This window comes from Dipodomys spectabilis, unplaced genomic scaffold, assembly GCF_019054845.1.
Source record: "Dipodomys spectabilis isolate Male_0828 unplaced genomic scaffold, ASM1905484v1 ptg000137l, whole genome shotgun sequence".
In the NCBI taxonomy this organism is placed as follows: Eukaryota; Metazoa; Chordata; class Mammalia; order Rodentia; family Heteromyidae; genus Dipodomys; species Dipodomys spectabilis.
This window is the reverse complement of record NW_024870814.1, coordinates 11060430-11077934: the sequence shown is the minus strand read 5'-3', so window position 1 is coordinate 11077934 and position 17505 is coordinate 11060430. Positions and strand designations below refer to the sequence as shown.

The window sequence follows — 17505 nt, the reverse complement described above, 5'->3', positions numbered from 1 at the left end:
AATGATAACTATCAGTATATAACAGTAAATAATTCCTTTGTGTTGGTGATAGGAATAAATGAACACCTGTACTTGAGACCTGCTGCTGTTTTACCTTTTACCACCAGGGGGAGGAGTGGAACCTTAGACATATCGGTGACAGGCATAGGGAGGACTTGAGCTGGGACAGGATAGTCTGGCTGATCTGAGTAGCAGTGACAAAGGTGACTCCTGAGCATATGGTGACTCAAGGTTCTGCAGTAGTGCTTGAACTGAGAGAGATATCAGAAGTCTGCTCTGATGTCTGGAACTGATATGTACTGAAGAAGAGGAACTTAAACATGACTTTAAAACTCAAACAAGGGGCTAAGACAAAGCCATGAACCCTGCACTCTGTTCTCATCCTGTCCAATGACTTAAATATTTTGCATGAGGTAACACAAGAAGTAATGCTTCCCTTATTTTTGTAATCAACTATTCTGGTACCAACCATATCATGTTTCACATGATCTATCAGTTGGAAGAGTTTAGTTAATGTTTAATGTATTTAACTACTGAAAATTTTGGTGAATATTAGTAAGAATCTTGCACTTACTATGCTAATTTTGACCATTCACAGTCTCACAATGACAATTCTTGGGAAAACTCCATTTTTGTCTCCTTTTCCAAGATTTACCACACTTGCTGTTTTCTTTCATATCATCTCATGATTTGCATAGTACTATTGGGTCCAAGCCAGGATGCACAGACTTCTGTTTGCAGTTGGCTTGTGGCTCACATTTTCCTGGGGTTCACTTAATAATGATAACTGCCTACAGGTGTAAGAACTTTGCATGACTAATCATTTCAACAAGGAAACAATGTGATAATGCTCCATTTCTCCCTACAGCATTTGAGACTAGAATAACCATCATCTGGAAAATAGTGACTCCTTCGGTTCACTTCGGAACAACGTTCACACACCTGAACACAAGTGCTAGAGCAATGGGAGCTATAGATTGATGCTGGAAGTCAGCAATCAGGCTTGTAGCCCTGGCTGCTTAGGAGGCTGAGATCTGAAGGATCCTGATTGAAAGCCAGTCTAAGAAAAAATGGTCACAAGACCTATCTCCAAAATGACCTCTAAAAGCATTTTTGGGTTCATGGCCTAAGTAATCGAGGACCATTCAAGTAAATGAAAAGCCATATGTTCACCCTCAACTCTTAAAAATAAATAATAATAAAATGTAGATCTTTTAAAGTCATTCTTAATTGAAAAGCAACACCAACAAACAAGTCTGACTCTAGTTAGGGTTCTGAAAGAAAGCTAACCATAAAATCTCTTCTGGGAAATTTAGCAAAATATGACATTTAACAAGCTAAAAAGTGATAATTGCATAAAAATATTTTGGCTTTATATGTCAAAATTACTGGCAATGATCTCTGTATAAAAAACAAATTAGTTCATCAACCTAAACATTTATCAATTTCTTGTTGTCAAGTGATTTTTTTTCTTCACCAAAGAGATCTTTAAAAACCTTTTTCTAAACTAAAGGCAGATCCGTATATTCCACCTGCACCAGAATCAACTCCAAATGGATCCAAGACCTCAATATAAAAAGAGACATCTTGAAAATATTACAGGAAGGAATAGGAGAAACTCTAGGGCTCCTTAGCACAGGCCGAAATTTTCTTAATACAGACCCAGAAACAAAAAAGAAAAGAAAATTTGGACAAAAGAGATTGCATGAAACTGCAGAGCTTCTTCATGGCAAAGGACATAGCAAGCAAGATCAATAGAAAGCTCACAGATTGGGAGAAGATCTTCACTAGCCATGCAATGGAAAAGGGCCTCATATCTAAAATATACTTAGAATTCAAAAAATTAAATCCCCCAACAATGTATCCTCAAAGAAACAACAGCCTAATTAATAAGTGGGCTACAGACTTAAAGAGAGACTTCTCTGAAGAGGAAATAAGAATGGCCAATAGACACATGAAGAAATGCTCAACTTCTCTAGACATAAAAGAAATGCAAATCAAAAGAACATTGAGATACCACCTCACCCCAGTTAAAATGGCTATAATCAAGAAGTCTAATAACAACAGATGCTGGAGGGGATGTGGCCAAAAGGGAACCCTACTACATTGTTGGTGGGAATGTAAATTTGTTCAACCACTTTGGAAAGCAGTATGGAGGTTCCTCAAAAGACTCCACATAGAGCTCCCCTATCACTGACCAATCCCACTTTTAGGCATATACCCAAACGATCACAAACAAGGCCATACTACCAGAACAACTATGTTTATTACAGCATTATTCACCATAGCTAAGCTATGGAACCAACACTCATGCCCCTCAGTAGATGACTGGATTAAGAAAAGGAAATCTATGCCTCCATAAAAATGGCATCACCCCATTTGTTAGGAAAAGGAAAGACCTGGAAAATTTATATTAAGTGGTGTAAGTCAGACCCAAAGAATCATAGGTCATATGGTTTCCCTTATCTGCAATAACTAGTCTATGCCTAGGATGAGCAGAAGAGGTCAAAAGTTCTGTACATATGACCATATAAGCTGATGTTAAGTGAAATGAACCCTAAGATAGATTTTTTTTTTATATTTTATGCTGTTCTTTTTAATGTACTTATACTGTACTATGTGATCTTTTTTTATTTCTTTGTATGTTCTTCCCCCATAGTATTTGATTCCCGTGTTCTGCAAACTGTTTTTTTTAATTTTAATTATACCTTTATTGTCTTTAAGTAGTTGTACAAAGTGGTTACCATTCAACAAATGTTTATAAGTACAAGTGCAGTTATAAGTATGACACCCTTTCATCATTCTCCCCCATCCCTCCTAGGTCTCCCCTCAATACTCTTCTCTGAAACCTCACTCCATGTGTGAGTGACAGAGAGGCCTTGAGCCAAAGGAAGGTAGAATACCTGGCTGCACATTGAATGCACTCTCAACCCACACACCAGGGTGTATGGAAGAAGCAGGATGGACTTGTAGTGTAGGAAACCTGACCCATCACTGGCATTTGTCATGCTATGTAGATAAAGCTAAGCCATTAGAGATTCAAACAATAAATTGGAAGTGAAAAGTTTAAAAAAGATCAGTGACATCAGTAACCAACCACCAAATGCTAAATAGACTTCAAAGTAGTTATTATATGGATTATAAATGCTATGAATGTTTAAACATCATTGAAGCTTCTGATATTTGATCAAACACCTAAAAAGCAATATATGAAGAAAATAATAGAACAAATAAGGTCTCAATAACAATATGAAAGAGACCAAATGGGAATCTGAGAATAGAAAATACAATGACCACATATGTTTTGAGTTCTTAGCTAACACATCCCGATCATCCAAAGAGAATTCTTAGATTTCCATCAGTGCAAACACCATCTTCAAAAATGAGTTCTAACATACTTAGGAATTCCTCTCATTGCTGCACCTCAGAACAACTAGTTCCTGCAATGACATCTCAAATGCTAACAGTCCCTCTGTCACCAAGAGATTTAAGGTGCCACAGCTCCCACTGGGGGTAAAAGCTGAAATATCTTCAGTTCTTGAGCTCTCTTACATTTCCTCACAGTACCATGAACACTTGTAGACACTAACCTCTGTTCTTACAGAACCCTCATTTTAATGCAAAGGCAAGACAATGAACAAATACTTCTCATGCTGTCCTGTTTCCTGAGACTCCAGTCACCCCACACCATCTGCTCCCCTTTCGCCACTCTCTCTAGCAACACTATTACTCAAGGGAAGTGGGTAGTGGGCATCTGGGAACACATTTTGTCTTTTCACCTCTTAGCATGATTAGAATGAGAGGAAGAAGAAATAAGTTAAAATTGAACATCTGTGGTTCATTAAATATATCCCATGTGATCTCACTGAAGCCCATTTAACAAACTCATCTTCTGAATAAGAATATTAATTTTTCATTCCATCATGTCCCTGCAATTGGAAATCAGCAAACACCCAGATGAGTAACATGAACCAGAACCTGACTCTATTCAAAACAAACTTGGATCCCCTTGTAACAGAGCCTCTTAGACCATTTTTAATAACTCTGTTAATGAAGAGAACCAATCTTCATTTTAAGTGATTTGTTCACAGGCAAAGGGAGAGAAATTATGTTTGATATTGCTCTGATTCATAATGATACTTCCTTCAAAAATGTAACTTACTTTCCTTCTTTAATCAAAACTCATGGCCTTCGTCATAGATGAAACAATGGATATATATGTTTGCTCTTCCAATGCATCTGTTATGCACTTTAGAGCTCTTACTACAAACAGCTATTATTGTCTGTAGGCAGTTTGGTTTTAAGGATGTTTAATTTAATCCCACTGCAGGACAGCTGACTTGCCTGTTTGAGAATACATTCCCTGGGCAGTGATTGTCTCCTGCATTTGCCCAAGTTGACCTTACCTGGCTTGACCTCATGGAGAGAAACTGAGATCCTAGTGGTAGATAGAGGCCTGTGCATGGCAAGGAGAATACACAGTCCTACAATTTGTTAACAGCAAGGAAAAACCTTGTCCTAATTACAGAAGTAGGACACAGGAGGACAGCAGAGAGAGGTAGGAAAAAATCATATCTTGCTATAACAAATGAACCTCTGGATTGTTTTGTTTGAGCTTCCTCCTTGAATTATCTTTTGTTTATCCATTCTTCTATAAACTGAAATCTCTGCCTACTGCCAGTGAAATATTGCCAAATGATGAGCAAGTTCTAATGGAAGAATATATGTTATTTTGCATCCTATTGTGTAGAAAAAACACGATAAAATCACGGTCTTATCATTCTTAGTGACTGCACAGCAGCCATGTTTCTGAATGTCTCTCAAACTAGATTCGTGCAATTTTCCTCCAGGTTATATTCAGTAGTGCATGTATGTGAGCAAAGTCCAGAAGTGCCACTGTGTTCTTTTTATGGTGACTGTTAACAGACCCAAAGTTTGAATCATCATTACTGGTGATTTTCATTTCAATTCTAGACGAGGTGATGGCTGCCAGATTTCTCTGCTGTATAATAATTTTTCCCTTTTGCAATTTATGAAAATGTGTGGACAAGTTTTTGATCCTTTTAGAATATCCCATTTCTTATGAAAATATCATGGTGAATCCACGGGTTTACAATTTATTTAATGGTATATATTACTCTTTATATGGTATTCAAAATCCCTTGAAATTGGCCAGTGGGCATCCCTTGCTAGCTGATTCTCTCCATTTTTCCTTTACCTCACACACCAGGAATTTTTTTTGTTTTTGGCACAAAATGGTCCAAAATTATCTTACCCTTTCTTAGCTTTGATAAAAAATCAATTATTTCCACAAGGGTCACTTGTTGCCTTTATTGGAGAAAGGTTACAGATATATTAGTGATGGTGCTATCTATTCATGGAACTAGAGCATCATTACTTCTAGACTGTGAAAAATTATCCATCCACACATTCATTCATCTAGTCTTATACATAAATATATGTGTGAGTTTATGGTGATTTCTCCACCTGCATGTGCAGCAATAGGTTATTCTGAAATACATTCTTAGACAAAGTTCTCCTGTAGTTAGATTACAATTCTTTCCCTCAAGAGTATGACTGTCGGCTCCATTGATTCCTCATGAATTTAGCCACATGATCAACTTTTTGGATGATGAGAAACACCAGCTGTCACTGTCACTTACATTATCATAGCATACATCCCCCCTCACATATTTGCTCATATATTACTCAGACTGGGATAACACTGCTGAGATGAGTCAACTTTGCATCCCATGCAGTATTGACTTGTGGGCCCTGACAACTGCACAGGCCCATATGGATGTCCTCGTGTCTCATTCCACCTCAGCACCTTCAATGCAGCCTGCAATGCTCTTTCTCCCCAGCATAGACAATCAGCTCTCCTTACTCTTGCTTCTAAGCCCCATGTTGCCTCCTCTCAATATGGATTACATTTCCATGTACTGCTGGCTCCTAGATTCTGTTAAAAAATTCCAACATGATCTTCCTTTCCATGGTTCTACTTGCTCTACTTGGGCCCAATATCTTTAACCCAGCTGTTAAATACAGTGTTCTCTCCTCAAATAGAAGAGACCACCAAATGAAAGGAACATATGTAGGTTTAGGCAACTCAGTAGGCTTCAGTATATCCCGAGTTTATTTTTCTTTTCAAGGAGAATCTCTGATTCAAACACAGTAGCTTTGGTTAAGATGTTTAAAACCCAGAAGGAATATGAAGACTTCAATAATGGACATTATAAATTATACACACCCCTAGGATGGTGGAAACGATTGGTCAGGTTTGAAGAGAAGAAAATGTCTTGCTTTTATGTGTCTGCTGATACAAGGAATTCAGAGATATAGGAGAAAACAAGGCTGTGCTCCACAATTCACAAGTTTAACTACGTTCTAATCAATGTAATAGCTTCACATTCTTATTTCATCTCTAAGGATCGCATTACAGGACAGAGTGCTGACAAATTGCCACATAAAGATAATCAGTGAATCAGAGCAATTCCCAAAGTTCCTGCTCTGGATAATAAAGGCATGTGCCAAATGAGTGTTGTGCAAACGTCTGTGAATTTCTGGAACTAACCTTTTAATGGACAGGTTTTGTCTCAGATAAAGGAATAAAAAGAAAAGAGACTTTTATCCTCAATGAGATCAGTGGTGCTCCACCCACAGGAAAGAAATGTGCTGATTCTCTTCTGTGGCTACAACACAGTCTGTTGCCTGACCTAAGTCTCCTGAGACTCAAATTTGTGTAGACCTACTGAGATGAGACAGCCGTACAGTTGTGTTTAACCTTGTCCAGATGCTGATGATTTGCATGTGGCAGCAGCACAGCCCACTGCCCTCAGGACTTCTTCATAGGCTGCTCATAGTCGGTGTAGCAGTCTGTCCCAGTCAGCACACAGCATGGACGTGAGGATCCCTGCTCAGCTCCTGGGGCTCCTGCTGCTCTGGCTCCCAGGTAAGGATAAAGAATATTGGGCATTAAAAGTCCTCAGTGTGATTGATGATGCTTTACTCTTCAGGAGAGTTTTCTTATAATTCGGTTAATAATGTGGATATTTGTTTCATGTTTCCCCTGCCAGATGCGAGGTGTGGCATCCAGATGACCCAGTCCCCATCCACCTTGTCTGCATCTGTAGGAGGCACAGCCACCATCACTTGCAGAGCCAGTGGAAACATTTATGGCAATTTAGCCTGGTACCAGCAGAAACTAGGGAAAGCCCCCAAACTCCTGATCTATGGTAGTAGTGCTTTGGCATCTGGCGTTCCATCCAGATTCAGTGGCAGTGGATCTGGGACAGATTATTCTCTCACCATCAGCAGCCTGCAGCCTGAAGATGTTGCCACTTATTACTGTCAACATTATTATGGTGTCCCTCCCACAGTGATATAAGCCATGACAAAAACCTCCCAGGGAAGCAGAAGTGAGAGTCTGGGCTGCCCCAGCTGCTCCTCCTGTGCCTCCACCTGCTGACAGAGCTGCTCAGATATAGACAATGTAGACTTGAAGAGTGTGAATTGTGTCAACAGTCGAGATTCATAAAACAATAATACAAGTAATAGATAGTCTAAGCAGCAATGGTTTTTTGTTATTGTTGTTGTCACTCTTGGTGCTTGAGTTCTTTTGCTCAAGGTTAGCACTCCAACATATTTAGCCACAGTTCTATTTCTGATGTTCTGGTGGTATATTGGAGCTAAGAGCTTCACAAAGTTTCCTGCCCAGGCCAGCTTTGAACTAGGATCATGAGATGTCAGCTTCCAGAGTAGGTAGTATTACATGTATGAGCTACAATTAGGAATTGTTTATAATACAAAGAACAGATTCATTGCTTCGGATTTTAGTTGATACTTCTCTGTTATCTGTTGTATTAACATATTTTAGCAGTATTTATTTATAAGATTCTAGGATTCTCCTTATACATCTATTATGCACATCATGTCCTTCTACTTTTCCCCTGTGCTCACCCTCCTGCCTCCTGAACTGGAGCCCTTTTCATACCCACATAATTACTCTTCCATTTTAATTGTTTTAATTTTGTTTGAATGAGAAAGACCATACATAATGGCCTTTTGTTTTTCCTGTTTTATCAGAATGTCCTCCAGGTCCATTCCTTTTGCTGGGAATTACAGAATTTCATGTTTCTTTATATATGTTCTGTATATATATACATATATATATGTATATATATATACATATACACAGACATACATACATATATGGACCAGTTCATCCCTACTTTCTAATTGATTCTAGCACAATAGATCAATTTCAAATTTTCTCCAGTGATAACAGTATCGAAATAAATCTATATATGCAGAAATCCCTTTATAAATATCACTTTTGTATGTTGGCATTATTTCCTTCAGATATTTTCCCAGGAGTGAGGTAGCCAAATCATCTGGTATGTCTCTTTTTAGGTATTTTAGTAACTTCCTTACTGTCCTCCATACTGGCTATGCTAACTTGCATTCCTACAACTGAGTTTGCCTAGTGTTGAAAGGGAGTTTAAAGGGAGATAGGAGTGATATCGCGTCTCCCAATCTGCTCAACCTTCTCTGTTGGATCACATCATTACACATTGTTCTATTCTAATTTATCCACAGGCAACAAAGTAACAGTGTGTTAAGTCATGTAGTTAAACACTTACAGATTTGGACTTAAAGGAAGATCTGGGGAACCTAGATTGTGGAGATTTAGTAAGGAAAAACATGGGTCCCATATGTAATCTGACGGTAGTCATTTTTTATACATTTTTAATTGTAAAAATACTGTTCAGAGGAGTTACAGTTACATGAGTGAGGTAATGAGTACATTTCCTATTGAGCATTGATGCCTTCTCCTTTATTTTTCCCTTACCATCCCTTCCTTCTCCAACTACAACTAACCCCCCCCCCCCCACCCCTTCCCACCCCTCAACCCACCTTTTGGGCATTTGGGAAAACGCCCAAAAGTGGGATTGCTGGTCATAGGGGAGCTCAATGTGTAGTCTTTTGAGGAACCTCTAAATTGCTTTCCAAGGTAGTTGAACAAGTTTATAATCCCACTAACAATGTGGTAGGGTTCTCTTATGGCCACATCCCCTCCAGCATCTGTTATTAGATTTCATGATTCTAGCCATTCTAACTAGAGGGAGGTGGACTCTCAAAGCTCTTTTGATGTGCATTTCTTTTATGGCTAGAGAAATTGAACATTTCTTCATGTGTCTATTGGCCATTCTTATTTCTTCAGAGAACTCTAAGTCTTTAGCTTACTTGTTAATCAGGAGGTTGAGGATTTATTGTTGGAGGATTTACTTTTTTGAGCTCTAAATATATTTTAGATAGGAGGCCCTTGTCCATTGTATGGCTAGTGAAGATATTCTCCCAATTGATGGGCTTTCTTTAGATCTTGCTAGCTATGTCCTTTGCCGTGCAGAAGCTCTGCAGTTTCATGCAATACCATTTCTCCAACCTTTGTTTGATTTGTTGTGTTTATGGGTCTTTATTAAGAAAATTTTGGCCTGTGGCAAGGAGCCCTAGAGGTCTCCTATTCTTGTAATGTTTTCAGGGTGGCTGCTTTGACTTCATACACCAAATCAACTCCAAAATGTATCAAAGATTTCAGTGGTATATAAAGAGCTAGCCTTAGTTTCCTACAGGCATTTAACCAATTTTGCCAGTACCATTTACTGAAGAGGCCTTCTTTCTTCCATTGTATTTTTTAACTTCCTTTTTGAAGATTAGGTGGCTATAGGTTTGTGGGTTCATTTCTGGGTCTTCAGTTCTATTCATTGGTCCTCAGGTCTGTTCTTTTGCCAGTACCCAGCTGTTTTGATTACTATGGCTCTGTAGTAGTTTGAAATTTGGTATTGCTATTTGTTTTTGCTATTTGGGGTCTTTTCTTGTTGCAAATGAATTTTGGGGTTGCTTCTTCTATTTCATTGAAAAATGAGGTTGGGATATTGATAGGTATTGCATTGAACTTGTAGATAGCCTTTGGCAGTATTGCCATCTACAAAGTCTTCTTACTTCTGTCCTACCTACTCAGTATGAGATTTTTATTTCCCAATTCTGATACCTGCCCTGTCTCAGAAGAAGAGATGTTCAACCTGCGGATCCAAATCACAGTTGCTTTTGGATGTCAAGTTTTGGAGCCAGTTTTAAGAAATACACTGAAGATAGTTTGTACATATGGTTACCATAGTTTCCATCAACTGAAGGAAATGCCAAAGGCGATAAAGCACAAGAACAAAAGAAACTATGATTACTCAGAACTTGTACCTTACAGAAACACTTTCACAAATACACTAGCTTATAAAGAGGCCCAGAGTTCATCTGTATTCTCAGAACTTTTAAGAAATGCTACTTAAAAGGAATGCAAATAGCTTCCCAAGGTCTGTAGTAAGGAAAATTTCAGAAAATTAGTTAACATTTTCTTAATGTTGTAAATACAAAGCAAACAAATTTATAATGCATGTATCTGCTAGCATAAATCAGTGTAAGAATATAAAGAATGTAAAACAAGAGGTGAACCAAGAGTTGATTTTAGAAAAAGGAAATCTGTGTTTTTGTTTTAAAAAAATGTCTTTCTAAAGTTAGATCTTTGTATAGAACTCTGCAACCAGAATCAACTCCAAAAGGATCACAGACTTTTAGGTAAAAGTAGATATCTGGAAAATATTACAGGGAGGAATAGGGCAAACATAAGGGCTCCTTGCCATGGGTCAAAACTTCCTTAATAAAGGCCTGGAATCACAACACATCAAAGAAAGATTAGATAAATTGGACTGCATTAAACTGCAGAGCTTCTGCACGGCAAAGGACATAGCTAACAAGATAAATAGAAAGCCCACAGACTGGAAGAAGTTCTTCACTAGGCATATTCTAAGGTGAAGCATCCTAGCCACATTTAAGTAGATGGAATATTGGAGTCTTTATTACACAGTTAGCAGACTGCTGGCCACCCATTTTTACAAAGGCCTGAAGCCCCCAAATACAGAAAACACGATTAGGGGACAGGCCAGAGAGGAAAGAAAGAACAAAAAACAATACCACCAAACCAATTCAACTCCAATGGAGAACTAAATTGTGTTGCCATGATGACTGGAGATGAGTCAGAAGACAAGACATGATCACAGAGACACATGTGGCATGGCATAATGGCGGCTGGTCTGGTCTGGGCCCAAATGGGGTCTCAGCAGGGGACAGGTCCACAGGTTACTAAATCTGCCAGTCCGGTGCCTGGGACTGGTAATTTCTATCAGCCAAGTGCTCGCCCCTGCCTCCAGGGATCTGGGCATATCCATCACCTGGGAGTCAGATGATGGGTGGAGGCATTTTCCTTCCCCCAGCATGAAGACAAGATACCAGACCCTATCATCCACCATGTGGCCAATATGGAACCAGTCAGATCTGACCTCCTTACTTCATTCCCCACTTTTATTCTTATGTACATGAAATCATTGATTTTTTTTTTTTCTGTAAGAGATCTGAATTTTTCCCTGGGCTGTTCCCTTCTGTAATTTTTAATATTAATATATATAAGTAATTTTTAATATCAATATATATGTTTTATTGTGAAAACACAATACAGAGGGGCTACAATTACATGAGCAAGGTAATGAGTACATTTCTTTTTTTAATTTTAATTTTAATTTTTTGTGAACATACTGTACAGAGGGGTTACAATTACATGGGCAAGATAATGAGTACATTTCTTATCAAGCATTGTTGCCTCCTCCTTTGTTTTTCCCCTACCATCCCTTCCCTCCCATCTCCACAACTACACCCCCACCCCGGTGCCAAAGTTGTAATGTTTGTTTTTGAACATAGGATTTTGCACATCTCCTTGTTGCAATGGGTCCACCTGTATCCCTAAACAATTTGTTGTTTTTTTTTTCCTTCCCCTCCCCAAAGTATACCTACAGCAAATACAGTGAAAACAGGGGTTATACTGTGGGGGAAGAGACATACAATGCAAAAAAACTTTCACCTTATAAATATGTTAGAAATAATACCAAGAAAGAAAAAAAAAAAAAAAAAACACTTGTGTCCTTATATAGTGAAGTAAGCTGGGCACAAAGAAACATAGATCCCATTGAAGTACCCAATTTCAGATGCCCCTCACAGACCACCAGACTCTTTGCAAACAGCAAAGAGTCGTTTATTGCTAGCTCAAGCTTGGTCCTCTGTGCACTCAAGTAACTGGTGAAGCTAAGAGGCCCTGAGCACAAAATTAGCACAGCTTTTATAGTATGAAACAAACAAGTTTAGGGGTTTCCACACAAGCAAGTTCACAAGTTCATGGGGTTTAAGTCAACCCTGACGGTACTTCCCTTTTTCTGATGGAACACTTAGGCAACTGTTCTGTTCCTTAAGGATGGGCAGGGTTGGTGGCAACCTGGGGTTTTTCCAAGAACTTTCTCTTTGGGGGTTACTCTGAGGGCAGCACAGCTCAGGGGGTTTGATCTTCAAATGGAGTTACTGTACCCTTCACCATGGTTTCCCTTATTTGCAATAACTAGTATATGTCTGAGACAAGCTGAAAAGATCAGATAAGATGATGTTAGGCAAAATGAACCCCTCCTGTAATTTAAGAAGTCTCCAACAGTTATTCCCTGTATCTGCTCAAAGTCCTAATTTGGGGATTTAAACTATCCCCCGCATTTTACAACCCACTTAGATGACTGGCACATTCTTGCCCAGTTATGAAGCAGACAGACATTTAGAAAGGCAGGATTACAATTTACTTTCCCATGACTTCTTGGCTCTGATCAATTTGTTTTAGCTGGGGGGGTCTGGTCCTGGGGCCTGAACTCTGGGCCTGGGTGCTTCCCCTCAGCTCTTCAGCTCAAGGCTAGCGCTCTACCACTTGAGCCATAGCGCCACTTCCCGCTTTTTTCCTTTTGCTTATGTGGTGCTGAGGAATTGAACCCAGGGCCTCATGCATGCAAGGTAATTGCTCTACCACTGAGCCACCTTCCCAGCCCCTCAATTTTTGAAGGGCCAAACAGGATCTGATACCATCTCTTCCATCTGAGCAGTGGCTTATAACTCTCTCTGGATGTTTCATCATTGCCAGGGTCCCAGGAGTGTCTTTCTCCATGCTGGGATACATACACCTTGGCATTTTTCTTAATCACTGGACTTGAGCTGGAGAGATGAGGGATAGTGCTCAGGCTCTGAATTCAAGGCTAGCACTCTGCCACTTTGAGCCCCAAAGCAACTCTTCTACTGACCAATTAAAGATAATCTCACAGGGCCCTTTCTCTGCCCAGGCTGGCTTTGAACCACAGCTCTCAGATCAACAAGTCTAAACAAAAGGCTACATTTAGTCCAATTAAAAACAAGAAAGATGGTCATTAGAAATAGATTTTTAAGGCATGGTCTACCTAGAACTTATTAGGGGCTGAAAGTTATATTTAACAAACTTGTAAGAATCCTCACTCCTTTTTGTGAGCCTGCTGGGAACTGTTACAAAAAAACTTATAAGAGCAAACTGAAATAGCAATTAAGCAATTATTTTGGTAATCCTAATTTTTCCTTTTTGCACTTTGAGACAAATGTTAAGAACAATTTTACTTTCAAACTTTATAACCAGAAATTCATCTCCATTTTTGTTTGCCAGTCCTTGGGCTTTAATTCAGGGCATAGGCATTGTCCTTGAGCTTCTTTTGGTTAAGGCTAGCATTCTATTTGAGCCCCAGCACTGCTTCCTGCTTTTTCTGAATACGTGGTAGTGAGGAATTGAACTCGGGGTTCGATGCATGCTAGGCAAGCACTCTACAACTAAGCCACCTTCGCTGCCCAGCCACCTTCTCAGCCCATCCAACCCTAATTTATTTTGTTTAAAGTTCAAAGGTGTTTTTTTTTCTTTTTTATTGTGAGAATACCATACAGGGGGTTACAATTACACGGGCAAGGTAATGAGTACATTTGTTGCCTCCTCCTTTGTTTTCCCTTACAATACCTTCCCATTCTGCCCCCACCCCCGCCCCCCTCACAGGCCGTGGGGGATGGACATACAAAGTAACAAAGAAATCATCTTATGAATATGTTAGAAACAATAGCATGAAAGGAAAACTATTTGCATCCTTATCTTGGGGTTCATTTCACCTAACATCAATGTATCTGACTGTTTCTGCTTGTCTCAGACATGTACTAGTTACTGAAAATAAGGAAAACCATGGGACCTATGTTTCTTTTTAATTTTTATTTATATTTATTGTGAAAATACTATACAGAGGGGTTACAATTACATAGGCAAAAAAATGAGTACATTTCTTATCAAGCTATGTTTCTTTAGGCCTGGCTTACATCACTTATTGTATTTTTTTTTCCAAGTCTTTCCATTTCCTAACAAATGGGGCAATGTCATTCTTTCTGACAGAGGCATAGAATTCCATTGTGCATATATACCACATTTTCTTGATCCATTCATTTACTAAGGGACATGTGGGTTGGTTCCATATCTTAGCTATGGTAAATAATGCTGCAATAAACATAGTTGTGCTGGTAGCTTTAGTACAGCCTTGTTTGTGATCATTTGGGTAAATATCCAAAAGTGGGATTGCTGGGTCACAGGGGAGCTCTAAGTGGAGTCTCTCTGAGGAACCCACTTTAAAAACTTGAAAAAGGAATCAAAACAGAAATTGGAAAGTGGAAAAACCTCCCACGCTCCTAGATTGGAAGGATCAATATCGTGAAAATGGCAATACTGCCCAAGGCTATCTACAAATTCAATGCAATACCTATCAATATTCCAACCTCATTCTTCAGGAAAATAGAAGAGGCAATCCAAAAATTCATATGGAACAATAAAAGACCCCGAATAGCAAAAGTGATCTTTAACACAAAGAACAGCGCTGGAGGAATATCAATACCAAATTTCAAATTCTACTACAAAGCCCTAGTAATCAAATAGCTTGGTACTGGCACAAAACAGGCCTCAGGACCAATGGAATAGAATTGAAAACCCAGAAATGAACCCACAGACCTATAGCCATCTAATCTTCAATAAGGGGGCTAAAAAAATAGAATGGAAGCAAGACAGCCTCTTCAGTAAATGGTGCTGGCAATATTGGTTAACTAGTGGTAGAAAACTAAAGCTAGATCCTTAGATATCACCCTGCACCAGAATCAACTCCAAATGTATCAAAGACCTCAGAGTCTGAAAACATTACAGGATGGAATAGGAAAAACCCTAGATCTCCTTGGCATAGGCCAAAATTTTGTTAATAGATACCTAGAAACACAACAAATCAAAGAAAGGTTGGACAAATAGTATTGCACGAAATTGCAGAGCTTCTGCATGGCAAAGGACATAGCTAACAAGATCAACAGAAAGCCCACGGATTGGGAGAAGACCTTCACTAGCCACACAACGGACAAGGGTCTCATAGCTAAAATGTACCTGGAACTCAAAAAGTTAAATCCTCCAACAACAAACCTCAAACAAACACCTGTCCAAGAAATAAGTGGGCTAAAGACTTACCAATCCTAATTTTTGAAGCCTTTTATTATTCTTTGCTTTAACATTTTATACTTTAGATTTCATTTGCATTTTGAAAAATCCTTTGAAATCTTGAGGATAGGTACCACTCATTGCCTCTTGGCTGCTCATTTTAAAACAGATATACATTAAAAACTTTTGAATTCAAATGACTGTTTTGTGTTAATGCAAGAATTAATCACCAGCACTGTAACAAGAAGTTAGACTTAACACCTATATGACTTTTTTTTTTTTTTGGGGGGGGGGGGGGGTTCTGGTCTTGGGCCTGAACTCTGGGCCTGGGCGCTGTCCCTCAGCTTTTCAGCTCAAGGCTAGCACTCTACCACTTAAGCTACAGCGCCTCTTCCAGCTTTTTTTTTTTTTTCTGCTTATGTGGTGCTGAGGAATCGAACCCAGGGCCTCATGCATGCAAGGCAAGTGCTCTACCACTGAGCCACCTTCCCAGCCCACCTATATGCCTTTTAAAAAAACATATCCAATTGCCGAATATCTTTGAAAGCAAATCACATACTGATAAACTTTCTAACCATATTTTTAAGGCTTTTTCAATGTTAATACATCAAATTAGCAGTTTTAGGAATTCCAATCAGATCATGACATCACTCATTTTTACTATTATGTTTCCAGTGTCTATCTGCAAGAGAAAGGGACAGGACAAAGATAGGCCACACGGCCCCACCTAAGGAATTGGCATGCACCCAACTCTTTAGGGTTAGTTGAACTGCCTTTGTGCCAGCTTGCCCTCTTCCACCATGCGTGGACTCCCCACAGCGCCTGTCCCACCCTGCATGACTGGCTGAGCTGCATGTCTGCCTTTACATCCCTCACCTCTAAAAATAGGTCTTCTAATAGAGTCTACATATTTCCTTTTTTTTTTCTCTTGGTTCTTGAATAAAATAGTTTTAGACAGACAGACCAGTAAAATCTTTGACAATGTTAAATAAACCTTTGTATTTAAATTTCTAATAGTATTCCCAAGTTTTAGCAGAGGGAACTAAATCCCAAACAGCTAATGCCTTTTTTGTTGAGTCAGATAACTTGATTACAGTGTAAACAGCCTTTGCATTTTTAAATACTGAATTTTAAAATAAACATTTTGTTTTGTAAATTAAAGAATTCTTAGAAAGTTTAACTAAACTTCCTGTTTAAAACAATACAATAATCCTTTAAGACATTTGGCGTCCAAATCTGATGACCTTCCTTAGAGTTTAAACATTTTTTTACAGCATGCTGATTTTCATCTTGAACATGTTCCAACATACTTACACAAACTTTAAAGTGCACAAAAATGAAAATCAGTCTTACATTTTCCAGAATCTTTATCTAAAGATTTAAGATTTGTTAAACAAAGTACTTTCCTGAGCTTCATTTACCCAGGGCTTGCTTGTTTAGCAAGGCATTTTACCAATTGGCCTTGTGAATACCTTCAGCTGGAGGAAGGCTAGGTGGGAGTCACCTGAAACTGAACTGGGCTATTTTTTATCCAATTTTTTTCAGACAAGAGCATTTTACAATTGTTTTAAGTGTTCGGAAAAGCCAAATGTCCAAACTACGCTCAAACTCTCTATGCCCTCACCTCCGGCTGCCTCTGCAGGAAAATGCAGCCTGAAGCTTGTAAGGTCTTGCAACCTTCCATGCCCACCGCTTGACTGTTGCAACATGGACAAAACAGAGCAGGTCTATGACCAGGCCCAGACAGAGCTGGAACTTTTATTCGCCCAGAGATGCCCAAATAAACAAAAATAACAGATTTTAATAACTTGAATAATTGTCTGGGGTTTTTTCAGAGAATGGTGAGCTCTGGCATTTAGGGGACCTGATTTGGTGACTGAGAGCCCCCAAATAACTCTGTGAACCTAGAAGAGAGGGGTTAGTTTAGAGGAGCTCTCCTGCAGCCAGTTTACATTAAGGGAGGGCCAATCTACCTGGCAGAGAGTGCAGAGATGACCTTGGGCAACAGTACTCATATGCTCTGACTTTTTCCTGAAAACAAGAAAAGTGATCTAAAAGCATTTCCAAAA

The 17505-nt window shown here is 39.0% G+C and overlaps 1 pseudogene and 1 gene segment (V, D, J or C); both read left to right on the top strand.

The window, feature by feature from the left end:
• The window catches only part of LOC122116688, a 247471-nt pseudogene that overhangs the window by 4200 nt on the left and 225766 nt on the right, over positions 1-17505 (top strand).
• Positions 6841-7512, top strand: LOC122116697. The segment is given in 2 exon segments: positions 6841-6952; positions 7077-7512. Coding segments are annotated over 2 exon segments (366 nt in total).